Source organism: Halichoeres trimaculatus, unplaced genomic scaffold (genome assembly GCF_033239565.1).
Source record: "Halichoeres trimaculatus isolate MK-OKI-2021-1 unplaced genomic scaffold, fHalTri1.1 fHalTri1_scaffold_2, whole genome shotgun sequence".
Lineage (NCBI taxonomy): Eukaryota > Metazoa > Chordata > Actinopteri > Labriformes > Labridae > Halichoeres > Halichoeres trimaculatus.
Window position 1 is genome coordinate 35442336 of NW_027437180.1, and position 18554 is coordinate 35460889.

The 18554-nt window shown below is 42.0% G+C and overlaps 1 protein-coding gene across 6 annotated transcripts; it reads left to right on the top strand.

Annotated features, from left to right (window-relative positions):
• Positions 1–429: 429 nt before the first annotated feature.
• LOC141801948 (NLR family CARD domain-containing protein 3-like) lies at positions 430–9496 on the top strand. Of its 6 annotated transcripts, XM_074685306.1 has the most exons (12): positions 440–492; positions 740–832; positions 966–1109; positions 1238–1302; positions 2607–2683; positions 3222–3429; positions 3689–5492; positions 5588–5761; positions 7628–7801; positions 7895–8068; positions 8743–8789; positions 8914–9496. In XM_074685306.1, exons 1-12 carry the CDS (start codon positions 440–442, stop codon positions 9465–9467), a joined length of 3567 nt encoding a protein of 1188 aa, XP_074541407.1. In that variant the 3' UTR covers positions 9468–9496. The 6 variants fall into 6 exon arrangements, with proteins under 6 accessions (XP_074541425.1, XP_074541407.1, XP_074541397.1 ...); XM_074685296.1 differs by lacking the exon at positions 740–832 and having other exon boundaries at positions 440–528; positions 984–1094; positions 1220–1363; positions 2605–2683; XM_074685324.1 differs by lacking the exons at positions 966–1109; positions 1238–1302 and having other exon boundaries at positions 430–528; positions 740–853; positions 2605–2683.
• The last annotated feature ends 9058 nt before the right edge of the window (positions 9497–18554 follow it).

Sequence of the window (18554 nt, forward strand, 5' to 3'; positions counted from 1 at the left end):
TCAGCACTATTTAATGAATGTTTTTGGAGGTTGAATGATATTGTTGCAGTTAGTTAGCCATGGCTACATTATTTCAAATGTGGGGAAAAAATGTGCTTCTCTTTGCACTTGATGGCAGCACTTGCAGCATAACTTGATGCACTAACTAAGGTTTTCCTTTCTGTCTAAATTCTTGTTCTTGTACGTCGCTTTGGAGAAATGTAATCTTCATTATTTTTTTAGCCTCTGAAAAACCAAAATCAGGGGTCAGTACACAGAACCAGGACCAGAAACCAGGAAAGAAGGGAAGAGGAAGGGAAGAGCGTGGGTGAAAAGGTCAGAGGTCAAACATCTTCCAACCCTACTAAGAGAAAGAAGAACTACTATGTGTCATGTGCTGTAAACCTTGTTGTAATGAATGAACACATTGTTGTGATTGTGTAAAGGTGAGATCTCTGCTATGGATCAGTGTGAGGACCAAGAAGAGGGAGCCCCTCCCTCTAAAGGCACTCTGTGTGGGAACCATGAGAGCCAGACTGAAGCCCAGAGGTGAGATTAGGGTCTCAAACTATCACTGCAATTAACATCACTGGACCATCATTATTTACACTCATACCTCTCTCTCCCTGTGTGTGTGTGTGTGTGTGTGTGTGTGTGTGTGTGTGTGTGTGTGTGTGTGTGTGTGTGTGTGTGTGTGTGTGTGTGTGTGTGTGTGTGTGTGTGTGTGTGTGTGTGTGTGTGTGTGCGTGCGTGCGTGAAGCAAAAAGCAACAGCATGGACCAGGACCTGCTCCCAGCTCTGTGTCTTTAAAGAGTGATCGGTCTATGCTTAAACCTTTCAACTTTAAAGCTGTGCGTCAGTCTGATCGTCTAAAGTAAGAATCCATCACCGTGTTTTTATATCAGAATTTAAACTGTAAAAAGTTTGTGGTAAATTTCATCACCAGATTAACCTGGAAGATTTCAGTGTTCATGTTTATTCATTAGTGTTTGTGACTCTCACAGGGTCAAACGTATGAAACCAGACTCACCTGGACCAGGACCTGCTCCCAGCTCTGTGTCTTTAAAGAGTGATCGGTCTATGCTTAAACCTTTTAACTTCCAAGATGAACGTCAGTCTGATTATCCAAAGTAAGAATCCATCACAGCGTTTTTATCAGAATTCAAACTTTAGAAAGTTGGTGGTAATTTTCAGCAGAGCTCAAACCTGGAAATTTTCAGTGTTTTTGTTTATTCATCAGTGTCTGTGATTCTGTCAGGCTTAAACGTAAGAGACCAGACTGTCCTGGACCTGGACCTGGACCCAGTGATGTCTCCTTAAAGAGTGACATATCTATGGGGAGAATTATTGAATTCAGATCTTCAGAAAGTAGTGCTGATGAAAGGTGAGCCTATCAAAGTAAACTTCCTGTTGTTGTGTGTGAAACATTTGATCCTAACTGTGGTTGGTGTTTTAAGGTGAACATGTTTCAGTCTTTGTGTTTCTATCAGGACCCAACAGTAAACAGGGCCAGAGGCAGAAAGAACTGGACTCAGCATGTGTCTTCATATGTGCCCTCAATCAATCCTTATTCGTAAAGCGTCAAATTCTAACAAACGTTATTTCACGACACTTTCCAAAATAACATTAACAGGTTTAGACCCATTAATGTTAATAGAATCTTATTAACAGAAACCCAACATCAAGACAAGATAAGGAGTCCTTTCTCATCTTAACCCACCATGAGTACAGGACTTTGCAGCATTTAGCAAATTACAATGGCAAGGAAAAACTTCCCATTAACGGGCAGAAACCTCGGACAGAATCAAATTTATGTTGGACAGACAGTCAGTACCTGAACTGCAGCATTCTAAACCAGCTGAAGCATCCTCATAGACTTATTAGGACAGCTGGATAAAAGAGAGTTGCAGAAGTCCAACCTAGAAGAAAAAAAATCACAGACTAGTGTCTCAGCATCACTCTGAGATGAGATGTGTCTGATTTTTCTGATATAATGAAGATGAAAGAATGCTGTCCTTGGGACCAGTTGGATGTGTAAGTTAAAGGAAAGGTCCAGATAGAAAAGAACTGGCGGGTTCCTGGCAGGAGTGCTAGATGCCAGGCTGATGTGGTTCAAGGCAGTGATCTCGTCAGAGAAAGTCTCTTTGTGGTGTTTAGATCCGAGGACAATGACTTCAGTCTTTTCTGAGTTCAGCAGTAAGATATTTCTGCTCATCCAGGTCCTTACTCAGGTCCTTGAGGCATGCTTTAACTTTAGATAAACGGCTGGTTTCTTGTAGCTTTTTTAACAAGTACAGTTGAGTATCATCTGCATAAAAGTAAAAGTTTATTGAGTGTTTCTTCATTGTAGTGCCAAGAAGAAGCATTTACAAGATGAAAGCAAATGGCCCAAGTCCTTAACCTTGAGGAACTCAATAACACACCCTGGTGTACACAGAGGATTAGTTAAGAATTAGAATTAGTTTTCACGTGAACAAACTGAAATCAGAGGACACCCCTGTGTGAGGCAACAAATAGATTATTGGGGTCCTGTGTTTGTAGGAGGATCCAGCAGATAGAATTATCACATGAACACTGTGTGTCATTCTGTTATTAACACTACATGATTTTCTGTTTGTTTCACAGAGTTCAGTCGCAGAGATCTGAGGCTCCTATTGGTCAGTCTGCCCAGCAGCATCACGCACAGCTGGACTTCATATTTATGGTGTGTAAATGTAGAAACACAGCTCCCACTGAGCATCAGAGCTCACACTCTGGAGCTTTCTGGATAGTTTCCTGATCACACTGCAAACATCATCTTCACACTCAGTGTTTGACTGATTGAATGAAGCCGCACATTTCTGAACTGCTCACACTTAGAGGTCAGAGGTCATGCTGGGTGCTAGTTTCACACACAGAATCAGACTTTGTCAGCAGAGGGTTCACAAACTGAGTTCAGTTTTAGCTCGAAACAACAAAAACACTTTGCTTCATGTTAATGACAGCTGCTGCTTTCAGCTTCTTTCTAATAAACACATTACGTCATAAGCAGAATTTTTCAGGAAGAAAGCACACTAGGAGATTTCTCCAACATGAAGTTCATTTCATAGAAAGGAAGAAGGAGCATCCACAGACTAAGAGGTGAAGCAGCTTTGTGATCCAGTCTCCATGCTGGACTCTGCAGACCAGCAGGCTTTCTGTCTGTCACACGTGATCTGATCTGACTGTCTACGAGTTGAACCTGAAATTTTCTTCTCTTCCAGCTGCTCCAGAAGAACATTATCAGCTTCGTAAGGAGTGAGCTGAAGAGGATCCAGAGAGCTCTGAGTTCAGATTACCCAGAATGCTTTGAGAGTCAAAGAGAGGATGAGGATGAAGAGCAGAGGAGGAGTAGAGAGGCCTTCCTGAAGATCACTCTGCACTTCCTGAGGAGAATGAAGCAGGAGGAGCTGGCTGCCTGTCTGCAGAGCAGTAAGAGGATTCAAACATATTTAACATGATGGAAAGAGGAAATGGAGACAACATAGAGAGGTTTACATTTTAAACTCTGCTCTTAGTATGATTTTCACATTAAACATCTATAAACTGTGACAAACTTCACAACTGATGAGCCGAAGACATTTCAGAGAAGAGCCAAATCAAATCCTTCCTGATGTCTGAAAGTTGAAACTAATCAGACTGATTGTAGCTTCACATCATTCATTACATTTCTTTTTTCTTCATTCAGGAGCCGATGCTGCTGCAGAGTGCAGACGTAAACTTAAGTCTGAGCTGAAGGAGAAGTTTCAGTGTGTGTTTGAAGGCATTGCTAAAGCAGGAAACCCAACCCTTCTGAACCAGATCTACACAGAGCTCTACATCACAGAGGGAGGGACTGGAGAGGTCAACGAGGAACATGAGGTCAGACAGATTGAAGCAGCATCCAGGACACCAGACAGAGCAGAAACAAGCATCAAACCAGAAGACATCTTTAAAGGCCCACCTGGAAGACAGGAACCAATCAGAAGAGTGCTGACAAAGGGCGTGGCTGGCATCGGGAAAACAGTCTTAACACAGAAGTTCACTCTGGACTGGGCTGAAGACAAAACCAACCAGGACATCCAGTTCACATTTCCGTTCACGTTCAGAGAGCTGAATGTGCTGAAAGAGAGAAAGTTCAGCTTGGTGGAACTGGTTCATCACTTCTTTCCTCAAACCAAAGAAGCAGGACTCTGCAGGTTTGAAGAGTTCCAGGTCCTCTTCATCTTTGACGGTCTGGATGAGTGTCGGCTTCCTCTGGACTTCCACAACAACCAGGTTCTGACTGATGGTACAGAGTCCACCTCAGTGGATGTGCTGCTAACAAACCTCATCAGGGGGAACCTGCTTCCCTCTGCTCACCTCTGGATGACCACACGACCTGCAGCAGCCAATCAGATCCCTCCATGGTGTGTCGACATGGTGACAGAGGTCAGAGGGTTCAGTGACCCTCAGAAGGAGGAGTACTTCAGGAAGAGGTTCAGTGATGAGGAGCAGACCAGCACCATCATCTCCCACATCAAGACCTCCAGAAGCCTCCACATCATGTGCCACATCCCGGTCTTCTGCTGGATCACTGCTGCAGTTCTGGAGGATCTGCTGAAGACCAGAGAGGGGGCACAGCTGCCCAGGACCCTAACTCAGATGTACATCCACTTCCTGCTGGTTCAGTCCAAACTGAAGAGCATCAAGTATGATGGAGGAGCTGAGACTGACCCTGTCTGGAGTCCAGAGAGCAGGAAGATGATGGAGTCTCTGGGAAAACTGGCTTTTGAGCAGCTGCAGAAAGGAAACCTGATCTTCTATGAATCAGACCTGACAGAGTGTGGCATCAACATCAGAGACGCCTCAGTGTACTCAGGAGTGTTCACACAGGTCTTCAGAGAGGAGAGAGGACTGTACCAGGACAAGGTGTTCTGCTTCATCCATCTCAGCGTTCAGGAGTTTCTGGCTGCTCTTCATGTCCATCAGACCTTCACCAAGTCTGGACTCAACCTGATGGAAGAGCCACAAACAACATCCATGATCTCTGAAACCTTTACAGACCAACCTGAACTGGAACGTCTCCATCAGAGTGCTGTGGACAAGGCCTTACTAAGTCCAAACGGACACCTGGACCTGTTCCTGCGCTTTCTCCTGGGTCTCTCTTTGCAGACCAATCAGAGTCTCCTGAGAGGTCTGCTGACACAGACAGGAAGTGACTTCCAGACTAATCAGAAAACAGTTGAGTTTATCAAGAAGAAGCTCAGTGAGGATGTGTCTGCAGAGAAAAGCATCAACCTGTTCCACTGTCTGAACGAACTGAACGATCGTTCTCTAGAGGAACAGATCCAACACTACCTGAGATCAGGACTTTTGTCCACGTATAATCTGTCTCCTGCTCAGTGGTCAGCTCTGGGCTTCATCTTACTGTCCTCAGACAAAGATCTGGACGTGTTTGACCTGAAGGAATACTCAGCTACAGAGGAGGCTCTTCTAAGGCTGCTTCCAGTGATCAGAGCGTCAAAAAAAGCTGTGTGAGTGAATGAGTTAGACATTAGAAATGGAATAAATTCTGTTCCTGACAACTAAAAAATCCATCTATTTGTTCTCTTAACATGAATTTCTTCAGGCTGAGTGGGTGTAAGGTGTCAGAGAGAAGCTGTGAAGCTCTGTCCTCAGTCTTCCGCTCACAGTCTTCCAGGCTGAGTGAACTGGACCTGAGCCACAAAGACCTGCAGGATTCAGGACTTATGATTCTGTGTGCTGGACTGGAGAGTCCAAACTGCAAACTGGAAACTCTCAGGTCAGTATGAAATAGAAATTAAAATCTAGCATTGACACAGAAAGTCTCACATGACTGAAGTTTTCGAAATTACCAGTGAAGAAAGGTCAAGAAAGCTGACACTTTCAGTCAATCTTTGAGAAATTTGTGTGGGTAAAAAAGGAAACAAATTACATACTGCTATGGCAAATAACTGATCATATCCTGAAGACAAAGTTGCATGGCTTGCAGTCCTATGCACTGGTAAATATAACTTATTGTTTTAATACATATGCTCTACTTCTACACTGTAAAACATTTCACTACACTGTAAAAAATAATGGCAGCAGGGGCTTCCAGTTGTTTTCTATTATTTTACAGTGTATGTCCTGTAATTTATTTTTACAGTATAATACTGTAAGTTTGATAACAGCACATGAATGCAAAATAACAGTAAAATACTGGCAACCCTGCTTTTACTATTATTTTACAGCAAAATATTTTTTGTCGTGATGACATTTTGTAACCGTGAGTGAGGAGGAAACACATTGGATAAAAGAACCTGTTGGACATTATGATGTTGCACAGAGGGCAACAGCTATTTGTGCTCTAAATGGCACAGATCAGCTGTTTATGCTCCATGACTTGCTGTCTTGTCTGTCCTAACCCTAATAATTAATACATCTTATTTATTAGCATAAACACTAAAAGCACTGTGAAAAAAAACACTGAGTCATGGGCCCATGCCATGCGGAGCACAAAGAGACTGTCCGTGCAGCAGAGCACAGACAGCCGGTCCATGTAGATAAGCACAGACAGCGGTCCATGGAGATGAGCACAAACAGCCTGTGCCCCCACTCAGTGTAACATTTTCACGTACAGCAGGGTTTTATATCCACTGTGTTCCCTCACTCATGGTCACAAAACATCATCAGAATAAATACTACTTCGCTGTAAAATAACAGTAAAAGCAGGGTGTGGTGGAATTTTCATATTGTGTTTTGCCTTTCCTCTGTTAATTTTCAGATTGATTAATTAATTAGATCAGATTAATTAATCAGAGATCAGATGAATCAGATTAATTAATTGCCACTATATGTGTCGCAATAATACCTGTAATTGGCCTTAGAGTTATTTGTGCACAGACACACATGTTCCTGTCTCCTCGAACCCTGTGTCACACACTGAGATCCCAAGCCAAGCTGAACCCACTGGCTCAGATAGACATAGCAATCGCAATGTCAGGACTGATAAAGACTGAGCACACAGACTGGACTGTTAGTATTGACTTTGCATTACCCTGGGCACCCATGTGTACTGTCTGTCATTTTCTCCTCGATCCAGTTGTATAAACTATTTCAACTTAGGTCATCTGAGTTTCCTGAGTCTTCTTCATCAAGTGTCAAGATTCCTAAAATAAGTGGAAGCTCCTGCAGCCGGTTATTCTACCATTACTTTTGACAGCGTAGTGAAATGTTTTACAGTGTAGAAGTTTAGTCAATGTGCAAATGTAATTTCAAAAATAAAGGTTAACATAACTGAAAAGTTTAATAGAGTTGAAATACATTTATTATTTCAAACAACTACCTAAAGAAGTTAAGTCAACTCACAAGTTTAAATCAGCCAAACTAAAACAAAGGGTTGCCTCGACACATTTCATTTAGAAAAGTAAACTTCTGTTTGTGATACATTTTTTATTGTTCTAACTTAAAATTCAAAGGCAGCCCTTCAACACAAATTTTTACATTAAACCAAGTTCACATTTTGAACTTATAGTTATGTGTTATCGCAGCAACTTCAGAAATCTTTGGTTATACTGACTTAAAATATGTTAGAACAACAAATTTGCAAAGTCACATTTCACACTGTGTAAATTTACAGATTAATAAGATGTTCATGTCTTTAAAGGCTTCATGGATGTAACCTGTCAGAGAAAAGTTGTGAAGCTCTGTCCTCAGTCCTCAGCTCCCCGTCCTCCAGGCTGAGAGACCTGGACCTGGGTAACAACAACCTGCAGGATTCAGGAGTGAAGATTCTGTGTGCTGGACTGAAGAGTCCACACTGCAAACTGGAAACTCTCAGGTCTGGTCTTTGGCTCATCCTGAGGTTAGAGATAAAGTAATAGTGATAATCAGTAGACTTTCTCTCATTGTGTGATTCTTTTTCTAACCTCAGACTGTCAGGATGTCTGATCACAGAGATTGGCTGTGCTTCTCTGGCCTCAGCTCTGAGCTCCAACCCCTCACACCTGAGAGAGCTGGACCTGAGCTACAATCATCCAGGAGACTCAGGAGTGAAGCAGCTTTCTGCTGGACTTGAGGATCCACTCTGCAGACTGGACACACTGAGGTATAACCAGAACAACAAGCGCTCAAAGACTGAATCTGTTTGATTCTTTTCAGATTAGTGATTGAAGCTGAATCAGGAAACACACAGAGCAGCAGAAGAGCATCAAATAGAAGAAAACACACATTTCAATAGAAACAGCAGTATGTCTTCACTTCTTTGATGGTTCTGCTCTCTGCAGAATTAGCCTCATCTGACCATTCATCCACAAATAATGTGAGCAGAAAAAGGCAGAAATTACATTATCAGATCATCAGAACGATTAAAAACGTGTAGAATTATAAAGACCTAATTTCTAGGAGACAGTGTTGTCTGATAAAATGAATAGGATCAAATATTAAAGACATAACTTTCTCCACCTGGCTCCTCATCAGAGCAGAAAGGTAAAGCAGAATTTGACTTTACTCATTTCAAAAGGTACATGAGAAGCAGAATATGGACTTCAAGGATCCAAAAAGCAACAGGCAGCCTTTACTTTTTGACCCCTTTTGTCCTTCTTTTTGTCAGAATCTCCACACTGTCAGAAAAAGTGACAGAGTGATGGAGACAGTTGTCTCTGACGAGTTTGAGCCTGTTTCTGTTTCACAGGGACAAACTGAGGATCACTGCTTCATGTTGAGCAGCAGTTAGGACTCATGTTGGACAGAAAATCATTCTGACTGTGTTTCTCCCTCCAGGGTGGACCATGGTGGACAGCAGTGGTTAAAACCTGGTCTAAAGAAGTGTAAGTGTGAAATCAGTTTGACTCCTGATAAACAAACAGCAGACTGTCAGCTAACAAAGAATGAAGCCTTCAGGTGTGTCTGATGATAAACTGCTGCTGTGCTGTGTCTTTTTCTCTCTGTCAGATTTCTGTGAACTCACTCTGGACCCAAACACAGTTCACAGAGAGCTCAGACTGTCTGAAGACAACAGGACAGTGACACGTGTGGAAGAGGATCAGTCATATCCGCATCATCCAGACAGGTTTGATCGATGGGTTCAGCTGCTGTGTAGAGATGGTCTGACTGGTCGCTGTTACTGGGAGGTGGAGTGGAAAGGAAGAGTAAATATATCAGTGAGTTACAGAGGAATCAAAATGAAAGGAGACAGTCGTGTCTGTGCTTTTGGAACAGATGATCAGTCCTGGAGTCTGTTCTGCTCTGGTAGATGTTACTCTGTCCGTCACAATAACATAGAAACAGTCCTCCCTCTGTCCTCATCCTCAGACTCTGACAGAGTAGCAATGTATGTGGACTGTCCTGCTGGTTCTCTGTCTTTCTACAGAGTCTCCTCTGACACACTGATCCACCTCTACACCTTCAGCACCACCTTCACTGAACCTCTGTATCCTGGGTTTGGGTTGTGGTTACCTGGTTCCTCAGTGCATGTGTGTGGTTACCTGGTTCCTCAGTGTGTGTAGGAGGGAGAATCTCCTCTCTGCACAAATCCAAAAAGGCAGTCGAAGAACAGTTTAGCCTCTGCACCAACAGATACTTCAGTTTATCCTGATATCAAAGAGCAGGACTCAGTTAAAAACGGGCTCACTCAGCCTTACTGATTGACATATCTATGATGGAAAAAAAAAAACATTCAGATGTTTTTTTTCTCCAATGCATTTTATCAAAAGTTTGTCAGAAAAGTCAGAGTCAGATTCTTGAAACTTTTCAGTAAAATCAATGAATCGTTTTTCTGTCCGTTACTGCAAGCGTTTGTTCATCCCAAAATCCCATTTACCCTAAATGTATAAATTCTTGTTACATTATAACACTATGAATTTAGTTTTATGTGTCAATGGCCTGCATTATGAATTATTTTTTTTATCCTTTGAATAATTTATTAAACGAATATTTTTGTTAAATTGTGAATCAGAAAAAAAATCTGTCTCAAAGTCAGGAATGATTCTCTGTAATTTGATTTCAATAAAGTTGTGCTTAGCATTTTGTTCTTCATAGTCTTGTCAAACTCATTTTTCACTCAGTTTTCATTCCAGCTCATCACAAACCGAGTGTTAAGAAACAGACACATGGTGATGATCTGTTTCAAGTCTCCTCTCAGTGACTATTTTTATATTTCTCTTTTCTCTGATATTAATTTCTGACCATGCTTAGGTGGCGTTCACACAACAACGGTTTTAGGGTGAAACGCAAAAGTTTTGTTGTGTTTCAGCCTCGCATTTACACGGAAACGGCGTTTCAGCTGACCTAAAAATGCAAACTGTTAAACCAAGTACTAACGGCTGCGACCTGCGGGAAGGCGGGGCTAGACATCCAGCCCCGTTTATGTCACCTACGTCACACATCCAGTCCCGCCCACATCCACTATGCAATTGTGGTTTGTTCAGGGACAGTCGGGATTTCAGAAACTCGATTGAAACAGCGTACTTTTTGACTGAAGGCTGACTTAGAAATAATAAACATTCAATGAACACGAATGAACATGAAAAACGATTGTTTTTGGCAGCGATACATTGTGTTTTTGCAAGTAATAAATAGTGTATCACCGTTTATCACACTAACGGAAACTCACAAGGAGAATGGTCTAGAAGAATGCTAAGGAGTGGAGAAGTGAGTGACTGTCATTATATTAATCAGTTACTCACATTCATGTAGGCTACATCACTCGACACATTTTTAAATAATCGGTCAAAGGTCACATTATATAATTTACTTATCTTCCAGTAGTGTGTCAGACTGAATAGAAGTTTTTACCACTATTTAGCCAACATCAATTAACCTCTGTTTAAACTGTATTAGTTGCATTTGTATTGACTATTTTATTTATTCAAATTGTTACCAACAGAACTTACCTTTACCAACCTCCTGACCAGCCCTCTCTATACAATTACATTTCTATAGAGGGCATCCAGTACACCACCATCTTTTGTTCTCTTTCATTTTTACTATATCTGACCTAATATCAGAATGTGTGAACAAGTGTTAGTGATAGTAAATAATGGAAACTAAAGTAAAAGCTGTTCTATTATTTAGCAACAATGAACAGACTCTTCTGATCAAATTATGGAAGCAATAGCAGGTTAGGCTAAACATGATACTATGGGTGCAGCCTCCAAGCAGACCAAGCCATATCTCTGCAAAAAATGTACAATTACTATCTTTTCATCCTGCAGGTAAGAAGGGAAGACATCCACCACTGGAGTTTTTTGTTTGTTTGTTTTTTTTATCCATCAAGATGTTATGAAGTGGGCGATCCTGGTGGTTGTTCTGAACGGCCCCTCACACCAAGTAGTTTACCCAGCTGCCTTGCATCTTTGTGTATGATGCAGCCTCCCCAACAGACTGCAGCATAAAACAACACACTTGCCACCACAGACTGATAAATCATCTACTAAAGATGTTTCAACATTTTATTCAAACAAAATAATACAAAACATGAACATCCATCCATCCATCTATTTTCTTCTGCTTATCCAGGGTCGGGTCACGGGGGCAGCAGCCTAAGCAGGAAGCCCAGACTTCCTTCTCCCTAGCCACTTCGTCCAGCTCTTCCCGGGGGATTCCGAGACGTTCCCAGGCCAGCCGAGAGATGTAGTCTCCCCAGCGTGTCCTGGGTCTGCCCGGTGTCTCCTCACTACCCAAAGCTCATGACCATAGGGGAGGGTGGGAACAAAGATCGACCAATAAACAGAGAGCTTTGCCTTCCAGCTCAGCTCCCTCTTCACCACGACAGACCTGTGCAGAGTCCGCATTACTGCAGACGCTGCACTGATCCGCCTGTCGACCTCTCGTTCCATCCTTCCCTCACTTGAGAACAAGACCCTGAGATACTCCATTTTGGGCAGGATCTTGTCCCTGACCTGGAGAGGGCACTCCACCCTTTTCCGGCTGAGGATGTTATGCCCCGTCTAGGGGAGACCAGAACACAACATGATGTCCCATTTCCCCCAAGTCCCAAGCAGCCACAAAAATCAAAACGAGTTTAAGGTGAAAAAAGTTTAGCTATTTATTTACAAAAAGAAATCAACCCAAAACATTTTCCAACAACGAAATTAACTCAGAAACAACTCAAAGAAGGGCAAAGGATAATTATATAAATTAAGACAACTAAATTACAAACTAACTTAGATAAAACTACCAGAAAATAAGAGTAATCAAACTAAGACTTTAAACAAAGGAGCACAGCGTGGCATGGCACGCATGGCGTGGTGGTTGGGAGAAGAGGGAGATGGGATTCCCTTGCCTGCTTTGCTGACGTCATCGGTCGACTTTTATCGTTGCCCAGCCAATCCGATCCCGATGATCAGCCAATCAGAAAGGCAGGCCTACCTGCAGACACTCACAGCAGGCATACTTTCAATGCGCGCGCGCACACACACACACACACACACACACACACACACACTCACACACACACACACTACAGCCGCGCTATGACAAACAAAGGAACAAACAAACAAACTAAAATTACGACCTCGGTCGTACCAAGGACCATGGACTCGGATTTGGAGGTGCTGATTCTCATCCCAGCGGCTTCACACTGGGCTAGGACCATGGCCAGGACGAAAACCACATTGTTCCTCCTGAATCCGAGGTTCGACTATCCTACGGACCCTCCTCTTCAGTACCCCCGAATAGACCTTACCAGGGAGGCTGAGGAGTGTGATCCTCCTGTAGTTGGAACACACCCTCCAGTCCCCCTTCCTAACAAGATGAACATTTGACTGGAATTCTTCTTCTTCGCTGTCCACTCCTAAAAGGAAAACATATCATGTCAATAAATTTGGATACAAATGTAGAACTTTGTCAATGATAACTTCAGTTATTATTTAGTCATGAACACATTTACTCAGTCTGGAAGAACTTGAGGGATAAGTATTAGTTGAGTATTTGTTGAATATAACTGATAACTTGAAGTCATTTTGTTTTCAAAGTAAAAATAAAGGGAACATTTCTAAAAAAATAAAATAAAAATTGTAATGAGATGAAAAATAGTCATTGATCAATCAAAGAGTCTTCACTCTGGAACGCCAGCACAAATTTAGCAGAACTTCGAACAAAAGCCAGGGTGAGTACATTAAGAGTAGATTCCCTGTAGCTCCCCTCTCTGCCCCCTTCCTGCATAGCCTGTGGGCAAATAAAAGATTAATTTACTAACAGTACCTATTTGAGGCCCGACTTCATTTTTTCTACGTGCAACAGGTCTGCATTGGAGGCTGCATTTGCAGATGCGGTATTCTGCAAGACAAAATGTTTATTACATTAGAGCCATTGACAGCTTCACACACGATACACATGTACTTAAAATAGGGAGATGAAAAGGGAGGGGTAGGAGTAAAAGTTATTACGTGATATGTTTGAGTAAAATAAATTAAATCAGTAAATTCAGACTATACCTCCATGGTGGACCACTCTGAATGATTCTGTAGATGGTAAAGACATTTATGATTTTGTTGGGACCAGAAAGGACAACATGGACAATGGTTAATTCATTTAGTCAAATAAGTTTTAACTACAACATTAACACGTTAGATAACTTTTTTGTTACATTACATAACGTGACTATTTAATGTAACTTCCAAGTTTGTCACTTTCGATGTACGCAATGAAAATGACAGACAGACAGACATAGACATACACACACGCACAGACACACACCGCTAAAATGGGGTTGCAACCTTTGGTTACATAAACAATGCTAACGCTGACGCTAATATCGCGTAGGATAATGTTACCACACAAGCTAAATGTTGACCACTAACCTGCCAAAATAACGTAAAGCTATACAACAGCAGTACACAGCAACAGAATCACCATGAGATATGAATAAAGCTTTTCATTCATTGCATGTATTGTAGCAACATAATTTCTTCTTCTTCTTCTTTATTTTCTATATTTACTTTATTTGTCCATTTCTCACTGAACTCCTGGCATTCCATTGAAGAACACAAAACATTTCAAAAATTATCCTTCCCTTATAGTCAGCTATGTCTTCCTCCCCCTTGCTTTCCACCCTCTGCTTCTGTATGTTTTTCCGCACATCTGACATGTGTTGGAAAAACTTTTCTGGTCCTTGTTTCGCTCCAAGGAATTTCTCGGCTGCCCCTACTACTTCCCGAATGATATCTGAGCTATTAGCCGTTTTGGAAGCAAAAATTTGTCTAGCTGCTGCTAATACCTCAACCACAAACGACAGAAACGACTCCTTACTCATTACCAGCATGTCTGCTGGAGGGCTGATTGGCTCTGCTCTTGAATTTTCTTGCATTGCTGTCCCCCTCCTCTCTTCTTTGTACTCCCTTGCAACAGTCTTGACTGCTTCAGCATAGGACACTTTATCTCTCTCCTTTACAGCCTGCACCTGCCTGGCCTTGATGGTGCGCTCACATCCCCCATAAGCTGCTCCATGCCCCCCGCAGTTAGGCCTGTCTGCTTCACACTCCCTTATTCCATGTTCCCCACCAAACTTCGCACACCTTTTTTTTAACCTCGACAGGAGTCTGTAATGTGCCCATACCTTGGACAGTTGTTGCATCTAAGTGGAGGTCTTACATACTCCCTCACCTGATATGCCGTAGCCCCCAGATACACTCTCCCTGGTAGTTGTGTGTCTTTAAATGTCAGTAGAACTGGTGGGTCCCCCGGGGCTTCCTCCCTGTTCTTAAATCTCCTTACAGCCACTACCTCCCCACCTCTTATAGGTTTTCCAGGATGTCCTGTTCTGACAGACCAGCAAACATTCCATAAACCCCTGAGTCCCCACTGGAGTTGTCTCTACTCTCTCCACTTTAGCCACAACTTTCCCCAAACTCTTAGCATCTTCAAACTGTTTCCTGTTAAAGCAGCTCACTTTCAAACCCCCCATTGAACAGTTTCTTGGCCACATACCCCTTGCCACTCTGACTGTGCAAGGACATATCAATCTGTAAAGGATTGATTGCTTTAAATCCTGCATCCCCTGGTTTAGCTCACTTGACTCTGAGCTGCACCACGTTCCTCAGGGCTTTTTGTTCTCCTCTGCTTTTCAGGCACCTCATCCCTCTCTCTTTGAGCCGATCTCTTGCTCTTCACCCTCCCCTGTTGCTGCCAACCTCCTCCCTCAGTCTCTCCACTCTCCTCCGTCCATCCATCCGTCTGCTCCTCAACGGAGCGAGCTCCGTTGCTGCTAAACGTTCCACCTCCCTTCCCCTTCTCCTTCCCTTCTCCTGCACTATTCTTACAGAGAGCCGACACAGACGCCGATCACAGATTTAAATTTTGCGTCAACAATCCTTCAAACAATTCTCTCGACACGCTGCAGCTCCTTCCTCAACATGCGTTCGATGTCAATTTGCATAATACCTGCGAGCTAGTACTCACAGAGAGGGGAGCACACATGTATGGTGTGTTCAAGTACATCCGGGAAAAGTAAGCAGTCTGATGTAATCCACATCTACAGACTGTAAAAAAACAACAACTTTACAATAATATAAACCATATAGCATGTCCCCAAACCCCAGTACGTAAAAAAAGACAATTAGGAGGATTTTCTCAGAATAAAACAACAAGAAGAAAGTGATAAGCTGTGATGCATAAACGAACTCCAGTAGATAAACTTAACAGTAAGTAGCACCTTGCACCTATCGTCCATGGAACCATTATTTGAGGGTCCCAAAACATCTTCATGTAAATTACGATTCTTGTGAAGTCCCCCTTGGGCATCATGCATAAACAGCCTAACACCAGATAAAGGTGTTGGCAGTGTAAAAAATAAAAATAAAAATAAATAAATAAATAAATAAATAAATAGATAGATAGATTAATTAATTAATTAATGAATTAATTAATAGTAATATAATAATAATAATAATATTAATAATAATAATAATAATAATAATAATAATAATAATAATAATAATAATAATAATAATTCACACATTGAATATAATAATAATTCAATGTGTGCTTCTCGTCAGTAGGCAGCAGTGTTGTGGCGCCGTACACGTACCACACACGTCACTGCTTCCTGCTTCTACCGACCTGCTATCAAAGGAAGCTGCGCCACTTCTCTTATCTGCTCCCCTCTTTTATCCAGGTTTGTAAACTTTCAAAACGAGTGGGAATGCTTGAAAATGTCGTTTCTCTGTCTTAGAAAGCTTCATCAGTGTTAAATAGAAGGTAAAGTGTATGATTCGAGATTTGTAGACACTCAAAAAACTTTACTTTCACTTTGTATCGAAGCGGGGCATAGTCTGTTATATAACGTCTATTTGACAAAAACAATAAGAGTCCGGTTCAATTTTGACGCCATTGCATTTCATTTTGTATCACATATTTGTTTTCTAGTGTAACGCCTCGTTGTAAATTGCATAGCTAAAGTTTTTGGTATCAGTAAGCCTTGTAAGAAACCACGTTCGTTCAGACGTTTAGAGCTCCCCTTCAGGCCTGGTTATACGAAGAGTCTATGTGGAGCAGAAAGTATGTTCACTAGGCGACATGAACGGGGAGAAAATGGAGGAAAAGTCTCTGTGTAGTGGAAAGATTTATGCTGAGTGAGTGAACTATACCTCTGAGTTACTGTGGAGTCGTTTTTGAAAGCAAAATACATTATACATGTTCAAATTGTATTTCTTGGCAATTTTGATTTATTCTTCTTTCTTTACAAAAAAAAATATTGATGATTGTAATTTCATTGATCAATCCAAATATGATAGAGTATTGTGTTATAATGAAAAAAAAAATACCCTTGAAGGTTCATGTGGCCCTGATTGCTCAGTCTTGTTGACATGCCCTCTATAACATCAGGAGGATCAGACCCTACCTGGCACAACAGGCCACACGGTTTCTGGTACAGGCGCTTGTGATTTCACGCATCCACTACTGCAACTTCCTCTTAGCAGGCCTCTCTGTGTGAACATTGAAATCTCTATAGATGATCCAGAATGCAACAGCACGTCTGGTCTTTAACCAGTCCAAAACAGCACTTTTCACCCCGCTGTTAATCTCTCTTTGCTGGCTTCCAGTGGCAGCTCGAATCAAATTCAAAGCTCTTCTTCTGGCTACAAAACATTGACAAGAATGCCCGAGACCCTCCAACCAGGTCTACACTCATTCTTGCCCACTTCACTCTGCTTGTGTAAAATGCCTGGTGCCTCCAGCCCAGTGGGGCTCCAAATCTCTAGCCAGACTCTTCTCCTCTGTTGTTCCCAAATGGTTGAATGAATTACCTAACTCTGTATGATCCACAGAGTCCTTTTCTACTACTTAAGCTGGCCCTTCTCTGTCCTCAGGGGTAGAATGAGTCAGAAGGTCTCAGATCTTCTGACTCATCCAGCTCTTAATGAATTTTCAGCACTATTTAATGAATGTTTTTGGAGGTTGAATGATATTGTTGCAGTTAGTTAGCCATGGCTACATTATTTCAAATGTGGGGAAAAAATGTGCTTCTCTTTGCACTTGATGGCAGCACTTGCAGCATAACTTGATGCACTAACTAAGGTTTTCCTTTCTGTCTAAATTCTTGTTCTTGTACATCGCTTTGGAGAAATGTAATCTTCATTATTTTTTTAGCCTCTGAAAAACCAAAATCAGGGGTCAGTACACAGAACCAGGACCAGAAACCAGGAAAGAAGGGAAGAGGAAGGGAAGAGCGTGGATGAAAAGGTCAGAGGTCAAACATCTTCCAACCCTACTAAGAGAAAGAAGAACTACTATGTGTCATGTGCTGTAAACCTTGTTGTAATGAATGAACACATTGTTGTGATTGTGTAAAGGTGAGATCTCTGCTATGGATCAGTGTGAGGACCAAGAAGAGGGAGCCCCTCCCTCTACAAGCACCCTGTGTTGGGACCACAAGAGACAGACCAGAGCTCAGAGGTGAGACCAGGATCTCTAACTATCCCTGCAATTAACAACACTGCACCATCATTACTCACAGCGCTTTCTCCCTCTGTGTGTGTGTGTGTGTGTGTGTGTGTGTGTGTGTGTGTGTGTGTGTGTGTGTGTGTGTGTGTGTGTGTGTGTGTGTGTGTGTGTGTGCGTGCGTGAAGCAAAAAGCAACAGCATGGACCAGGACCTGCTCCCAGCTCTGTGTCTTTAAAGAGCGACCAGTCTATGCTTAAACCTTTCAACTTTAAAGCTGTGCGTCAGTCCGATCGTCTAAAGTAAGCATTCATCACTGTGTTTTTATATCAGAAATTAAACTGTAAAAAAGTTTGTGGTAAATTTCATCACCAGATTAACCTGGAAGATTTCAGTGTTCATGTTTATTCATTAGTGTTTGTGACTCTCTCAGGGTCAAACGTATGAAACCAGACTCACTTGGACCAGGACCTGCTCCCAGCTCTGTGTCTTTAAAGAGCGTCCAGTCTATGCTTAAACCTTTTAACTTCCAAGATGAACGTCAGTCTGATTATCCAAAGTAAGAATCCATCACAGCGTTTTTATCAGAATTCAAACTTTAGAAAGTTGGTGGTAATTTTCAGCAGAGCTCAAACCTGGAAATTTTCAGTGTTTTTGTTTATTGATCAGTGTCTGTGATTCTGTCAGGCTTAAACGTAAGAGACCAGACTGTC

What these genes read in the sequence shown, in the direction of transcription:
- LOC141801948 (XM_074685306.1), top strand. Translation starts at nt 440, where the DNA reads ATGGATCAGTGTGAGGACCAAGAAGAGGGAGCCCCTCCCTCTAAAGGC. An exon ending in AGCTGGACTTCATATTTATG is followed by an intron (nt 2,684 to 3,221) that starts GTGTGTAAATGT and finishes CTTCTCTTCCAG; the next exon opens with CTGCTCCAGAAGAACATTAT. An exon ending in GGCTGCCTGTCTGCAGAGCA is followed by an intron (nt 3,430 to 3,688) that starts GTAAGAGGATTC and finishes TTCATTCAGGAG; the next exon opens with CCGATGCTGCTGCAGAGTGC.